The sequence below is a fragment of the Amyelois transitella genome, chromosome 19 (genome assembly GCF_032362555.1).
Source record: "Amyelois transitella isolate CPQ chromosome 19, ilAmyTran1.1, whole genome shotgun sequence".
Classification (NCBI taxonomy): Eukaryota; Metazoa; Arthropoda; class Insecta; order Lepidoptera; family Pyralidae; genus Amyelois; species Amyelois transitella.
Window position 1 is genome coordinate 2,332,633 of NC_083522.1, and position 7,954 is coordinate 2,340,586.

Sequence of the window (7,954 nt, forward strand, 5' to 3'; positions counted from 1 at the left end):
GAAATCGAAATTTCAATTTGTTTTGAGCTAGTGTCGTGGTTGCAAAGAGTGCAAATCAACGAAATAAATTTATGTAGATACGTACGTATATTTATAATCTATACTAATATTATAAAGCTGAAGAGCTTGTTTGTTTAAACGCGCTAATTTCAGGAACTTCTGGTTCGTATTGAAATGCTTGTAACATTGTATTTGTACCATTAAAATTGAGAATAAATTGATTACCAAAGTACTCGTATCAACACTGGATTAATCAGACTATAATTTTTATCAGTAAATCTATAATAAGTAAGTACATTTAAAACGCAATGGTGACAGGTCTTTCCACATAACAACAATTAAATATAATAGATATTATTCTCTGCTTGTTGTCAAAAAAAGGAAAACATCAAGAAGTTTACCTAAGTAGTTCCATAGAGAATAATTTTCTCTTGTTTCATAGCTAAAACTTTGCTCACAAAGAAGACTTTTTCAGAAACGCTTTTAGTTTCTTAGTTAACTTTGAAAAAAGTGAAAAGCTCGGGCAAATAAATCCTGCATGACTTTTTTATGAAAGCAACCTTTATTATTATATTTTTTAAGTTTCAATTTGTTATCTAACTGCGTTATTTAGTTTCCTGCCTGTCTACAAAAAAATATCTAGTTTTTGTATGCCAGCTCAAAGTGAAAACTTACATACTAACTTGCTACCGACACTATATCCGAATTGAAATGTCTTTATAGACTCTGTCTTCTCTACAAGGCGTGGTTGTGTATATATGTAAAATTCATTCTAATTTACATAAGGACTTTAAAAAATCGATCTCATGTGAAAATGCTCTGCCAACCAGAGAAAAATGCAACTGAATTTTATGGAATTTGGAATAAAAGTGTCAAGACCTAAGGTGCCACATTTTAAGTAGCTGGTAACAACTGGTTTATAATAAAAAAATAGCATATTCCACGTTCAAAAACAAACAATTTTTAAAATCCTTTGCATTGGATACACAAAATTGCCAGATTATCTGAAAAGCTTCGGAGTAATATGAAAATATCTTATCTATCCATTTTATCTTACAAATGGCTGATATACTTGTAGATATCACATTTTCCTTTGAGGTTTCAAAATGGTTACATTTCTGTAAAGAGTACTTCAGAATTTCATAATATTAAATGTAAAAACAGAAACGCCTACACGCGCAGCTTTTGAGAGTTTAAGAAAAGTTTATTTTAGTCACGTATTTTCTTTTATGAAGAGATCGTATCGGCTATTGGCATTTGAAAATAATCAAAAAGTTGAATTCCACATCATTTTATTTATACCAAGAGAATTCTTCGCTCGCTCTCTTATAATTTCATACTTATATTTCCATATACATATTTACTATTTGAATCTCAATTTCATTATAAAGCCATACAGCTGAACGTGGCCTTCCAGTCTTTTCAAGACTGTTGACTCTGTCTAACCTGCATGGGATATAGACGTGGTAATATGTATGTATGTTATATTTCCGATGTATATGTATATTTGACTTCACTTCTAATACAGTTTAAGTGCTGCTTTACTTGATTCGGAAAAGAAGCCAATAGCATTAAAAGACTGACCACGCCACGTTCACGTAATGTATGTACATATATGTATATGGTCACGTCTATATCCCTTGCGAGGTAGACAGAGCCAACAGTCTTGAAAAGACTGAATGGCCACGTTCAGCTATTTGGCTTAATGATAGAATTCAGATTCAAATAGTGACAGGTCGCTAGCCCATCGCCAAAAAAAGAATCCCAAGTTTGTAAGCCTATCCCTTAGTCGACTTTTACGACATCCATGGGAAAGAGATGAAGTGATCCTATTTTTTTTTTGTATTGGTGCCGGGAACCACACGGCACATGTACATATGTATTTACACAAAATAAAAAATAAAACAATATTCCCCCATTGCAGGTGTCTACACGGACCGGGATAGTGTCCCATTACGTGCGGCTGCAGATCGTGGTGCCTGAAGCCTTTATCCTGGGCTCCGGAGAACACCACGTGGATCTCGGCAGCGTCATACATCTCATTTGCATTGTGGAAAAGGTGAGCTTCAGCTAAATAAATAAATATGTTGGGGAAATGACTTAGATTGAAGTAGGCGTAAAGTTCAACAATACACTTAGAATTAGAAAAAAACTCGTATGTATGTATTTGTATATGTCACCGGAAAATATAACAAGAACCGCAAGGATTATATAAACTCCCTAGGAAATTTATATTTTCGTAGGATGAATTTTATTATCTTACGTTCATTTTTTTTTTCAACCAATCAGAGCGCACAAATCGTTTGTTAGTGCTTACTTATTTTTTTACGAGTGAGTTCGGTAAGTTTATCAATTTACGGAAATGTGGAATAATTCATGTCACGTTTAGAATCCAATGACAGTTTATAAACTTTCTAGAAAATTTATTTAGCATATACTCGTAGGAAAAATTACGCAGATGGAACTAACAACAAACATTACAGACATTTAGTTTTTAAGACGTATTAAACTCATACATACATGCGTTATCACGTTTATATACCCAACAGAGTAGACAAAGCCAGCTGTCTCGAAAAGCTGAATCTCAATTCTATCATTAAGCCATACAGCTGAACTTGGCTTTTCAATATTTTTAAGACTGTTCGCTCTTCCTTCCCCGTAAGAAACCTTTAGAAATAAAGACGTGACTATTGTATATGATCGTTAATCAAGTTCCGTACTTGCTAACTCAGCTTTATCTCTAGGTTAGTTAGGTATGTATAAGTTAATTAGTAAACGAAATCAGCTTAATTTACATAAAACGGTGTATGATTAAAATCACTTCGTCCTAAATAACCAAAGGCTGCAACTTCATGAATAAATAAATATGAAACAGCCTTCGGTTGCTGTGAGTGGCGTATCTATATCGTGGCAAGGAGATGGGTAACTTAATGTCTACACTAAATAATTACTAAGTAAATCAGACTTCATTTGTCCAAAGCACATCAAACCTTTTGATTCGATTCGAATTAATATATAGGTACCTATATTATTGTAAAGGAAAGACAGTGCCGTGTGGTTTCCAGTAAAAAAGAATAAGGCCTCTCCATCTTTTTCGCATGGATGTGGATGGATGAATAAAAGGCTCAAAAGATAAAAAAAACTTGTCATTATTTTTATCTCAATTCTATCATTAAGTCGGCTCGTCTACCCCGCAGGGGCTATAGACGTGATTAAATGTATGTACGTAAAAAAAAAACAGAAGCCATCTGTAATTATTATCTATACAAGATATTGATGATGACATGATGATGATAATGTACCAAGTCTTCAGGTCTGTAACTAGAAGAGTTTATTTATGATAAGCTATATAAATTTACAAATTTTATCTAGCCCCAAACTAGTAGTATTTACTGTAACCAAGACCAAAATTTCACATCGAGGGAGGGCACCAACTATCAAACCCCCTAGATATAGCTACGCCACACTCGGTAAATAAAACATCAGCACATAATCACGTACTGAGCTGTATGAATTTTAACTAGCCTCTATAATTCAGGCTTCATATGCCGTCTTTATTATGTGTTTTACGAGTGCTGATTTTATGGCTTATAAAAGGAAAACAAGGTCATGTGTTGATGTACGGACTTGAGGTGATAAACAGGGAGGTATTCTTAATTGTAAAAAGTGAAGAATTCAAATCCATTAGCATTATACGTCAGCAGTAACTATTAAGTCGATGGGGATTTCCGTCTGGCAGAATCATTGATTTGCCAGCAACTAATTTTATTTGCTTAATTTATTTTTGAATACAAAAAAAAGACACTGACTAACATATAATTTTGGCGTATACCTATACAGGTTCCATAAGTGGTCTAGAGGTGACAAAAAGATATTTTTACGAAATTCCCGCAAGAATTTTACCAAGATTTTTCGTCAAACGTAGCGTAGGCGGAGCCGCCTTAATCTAGTTTACTTAAAAATTTTACAGTAAAAGCACAACTCCATTCTTAGTAACTTAAATTATTCAGTAACTCGTCGTAAATTTTTGATGCTGGCATACTTTTTCAATCAACACCTTGTAATAAATTAATGAAAAAAAAAACCTCTGGCTTTTAATCTCTTAACGAAATGCAAAAAACTTGTGGTACCAGCCTACAGAGTGAAACGAACACACAGACATACACTGATAAAAACAAACTGAAAGTAATTATTGCTTCTGTATAGAAATAAGTAGGTATTTTAAACGATGATATAATTTTCTTAGTTAAATTATCAGAAATCGTTCTTGTGTATGAATTTAAAAAATTTTGAGATAAAATTCATCAATTAGATAATAAATAAAGGCAACTGAAAAAAATCGTCAGTTGTCAATTTATAACTCATAATCCTGCTGACGACATTTAACCTTTATTTAATAAATCATTCTTCATTATTACCCAGCTTCCACCCGTCAACTTCTAAAAATATCCGAATTAAGCCATTTTTATTTCCGCTGAAGAATTTTAGTGCCGTGTGGTTCCCGGCACTTTAGAATGGGACTCTATCTCCATTCCCATGGGTCACGTAAAAGGCGACTAAGAGGATGGGAGCACATTTATCCAATGCAAGCTTCCACGGTGGTCTAGTAGCGCAGAGAAAACTTTGTGTGTGCCCACTTCTTTTCACATGAAAATTGTAGGTACTGTATAATCAACGGAGAGACTTATATTAACATGGGATTCTTCTTTTAGGCGATGATGGGTTAGTTAACTATAGCTATTTGAATCTCAATTCCATCATTTTGCCACGTGGTATTAATCTTTTCAAGACTGGTGTCTCCGTCTACACCGTGTGGGATAAAGACGTAATTGTATGTGAAGAATTATTTTATAACAGGAACAAATTCTAGTGACATCCGCCGAACAGACGAGTCGATAAAATTCCTAACGATATTTATTTTACGACGCCATAAACACTGGGGTGCTCATTGGAAACTTTTCAGTTTTATAACTATACGGAGTTCCGAACGGCCATATATTCTCCACGATACGTTTCCTGGTATTTGGGAGAAACAATTGAACTGTAAATATTGATGTTGACTTCAGACTTTAACTTCGTCTTAGGCGTAAGGCCAACCTCTTAGTAGTTCCTATGAAAAAATGGTTGCCTATGAAAAGTTATAGATATACTTATTATGAGCCAATAGTTTATACTATTTGAGCTGATTCTTGTTCTTGACAATACTAACGGTAACATCCTCACCTCTTTGGAGAATAGCCGAGTTATTCCGGTCTGATCTGAAAAATCTGATAACCTAGTCTGGGGTGCATTTTTGGTCATGATCCGTGGGTCCGATTGGGAAAGTCAGGTTTTATACACGGAACGACTGCCGTGTAACCTCCGCAACCTTTGCAAGGGGTACCTGTGGCGAAATCTATACGCCACAAGTCACAAAAATAAAAAAATAGAATTACGCGACGCTATCAATCAAAAACAGCGAAATACCTAAATCGCGCAAGCAAAGATTTCACGGATTGGAGCTATATATACAACCTCCGACACAACATCGTCGGAGCCGCGGTTCGAAGGAAGATCTTCCCTTTGGTGGCGGTCGCGCCGAATCATCGCTCCCGCTACAGTAGGTACCTAACTCATATGAATCTTGTTAACACATCCAGTTGCCTAAATGTGCAGTTTTCCTCACGATGTTTTCTCTCATCGTATGAGAAGCGGTTAGCATCCAAACTTAATATATGTTAAACTAGCTGTTGCGCGGGGCTTCGCTCCCGTGCGAAATTCTAGAAAAAAAAGGAAGCTTTTTGTCACTCCCAAAGTCTTTTCTATATCTGCGCCAAATTTTGAGAAAATCAGTCCAGTAGTTTTTGTGTTTATTCGTAACAAACATGGGATATGGGAAGATTAATACATGGCCAAAGTAGTAACTGAACCTTTTCATATGCACTTCCGTATTTCAGTTGGGCAATTAAACCGTTCGACCATCAAATGATTTTTATTTGTTCGATAACTAAAATCGATTTTTCAGTTCTTTTTATACTTATTGTTTCTCTTTTCCATCTTTCAGAGTCCAACACCACCACAATACGTGTTTTGGTACCACAACGACCGCATGATCAACTATGACGCCACCAGGGGCGGCATCACCGTGGAGACCGAGCCCGGGGCGCGGACGCAGTCTCGCCTCACCGTCCGAGGGGCGACGCTGAAAGATTCAGGGAACTATACGTGCAGTGCGAGTAATACTGAACCGGCGTCGATACACGTTTTTGTATCAGAAGGAAGTGAGTATTTTGAATGATCCAAACCTTAATTTTATCGGCCCGACGCTTAGCCACTTGGATTGCGTTTAGTGTTGCCTCCAGTAAGTAGGTGTCCTCCTCCATGAGTCTTATGACTATTTTTCCTATTCATCCCATTATGCTGGTCATCATTGTAAAGAACAAGATTTACTGTAAACCTAACTAGATTTATTTTTATTTCAATCTGGATAAGAAATATAATAACATTTATATATAACATTTTGTATCTCCTAAATAGTCTTACTTTAAATAAACTTTTAAATTTTCCAATATTCCAGGCAACAAAATGGCGGCGATCCTACGACGTAACACGAGCGCGATTCACGGCATCACATCCAGCGCCACCTGTCTTTTGCTTTTGTCATCAGTTCTCCTTCATTTCGGTCTACGATGACGGTAGAACAGCACTGATTGGTCATGGTGAATGGCATTTTGTTTTTTAGGTTAGGAATCATTCAGGAAAATAGTCGAACCCTATGGCATGCCGAATGACACCTTAAGGTGTATATCGGTATAATAATGTATTTTTCACTTGAAAAAAATCGTTAATATAGATACCGATATCCTAAAATAATTATTAAAATATCGTTTATAACCAAAAAATATAGATATACAAGACTTTTTGCCGGTTGACTGGAAGAGATCCCTTTATGGGATAAGTCCGCCATTGCTAGTGATTTGTTTATTTTATAACTTTGTACTTTTTTCTTGTTACTGTGTAAATTTCTATGCAATAAAGATATTACAAACAAACAAACTTTTTGTTCAGTGTCACTGTTCAAAGAGTTAAACGGAAGGGTTAAAAAATGGTTAAAAACGTATTCAAACCCACGCTTTGAATACATCTATATATGTTTATACGTAGGTATATAAATGGTTGCAGACGATTCAATTTATTGTGGAAATATCTACCTTTTTTAGTCTTCTTTGTGTACACGAAAAAGGGCTGATTAAAAATTATTTTTGAAAAAACTAACATACCTGATATTTAATTTACTTTATTTCTAAATACTGAAATTACTAAAAGGGGTTCCAATTTTCTCAATTGCCCTTAAAACTTTTCATATTTCAACAAAATAAATAATGTCAATAAGGTAGGAAATTTATAAATATATAATTATAAAGGGTCAGATTTAATTTATGTCCTTCAAATAATGTTATGTAAATTCAGTTTGAGCTAACGATTTTGACCTTAAAGATAATGTTGGATAGCTAACTGCCATTTGCCATAACTTTAGAAATTCAAATTCCATTATTGTTTCCATTTTATAATAAGTTAATCCAGTTTGTAATTATTAAGAATTTGTAATAATATAGTTGTATCGTGTACTTGAACAGTCGTTTAAAATTAGATTATATACTGCAGTTATAAAGTATTGCGGAACTACTAATATGACACTTCCCTTTAAAATGCATCCATTTGGTATAAAAATACCTATATGATGTATTTTATTTCCAAGACACTTATAATTACGTTCATTTTTTTTTAACAGGCACATATTATACCTACTAACGAAAAAATCCCACCGCTTACCCCTGAAAGTTAATGTTTGTATTAGTTGCACTGGAGCGATATAGGTAGAACTATATGTCTATGGTCTTAACGCTCAGCTGAAGCTGTCTTCAATTCAGGCAACTGAACGGACGGACAACGGAACGTTGCTTTTCAGACGAGA

The 7,954-nt window shown here is 34.8% G+C and overlaps 1 protein-coding gene across 1 annotated transcript in view; it reads left to right on the forward strand.

Moving 5' to 3' along the window:
• Positions 1-6,680, forward strand: part of LOC106137256 (hemicentin-2-like) — a 33,191-nt gene extending 26,511 nt beyond the window's left edge. The window contains exons 5-7 of the mRNA XM_013338057.2: positions 1,925-2,059; positions 6,044-6,260; positions 6,557-6,680. Coding sequence (XP_013193511.2) covers positions 1,925-2,059; positions 6,044-6,260; positions 6,557-6,672 — 468 coding nt within the window. The 3' untranslated portion in view covers positions 6,673-6,680. The remainder of the gene's footprint in view (positions 1-1,924; positions 2,060-6,043; positions 6,261-6,556) is intronic.
• The last annotated feature ends 1,274 nt before the right edge of the window (positions 6,681-7,954 follow it).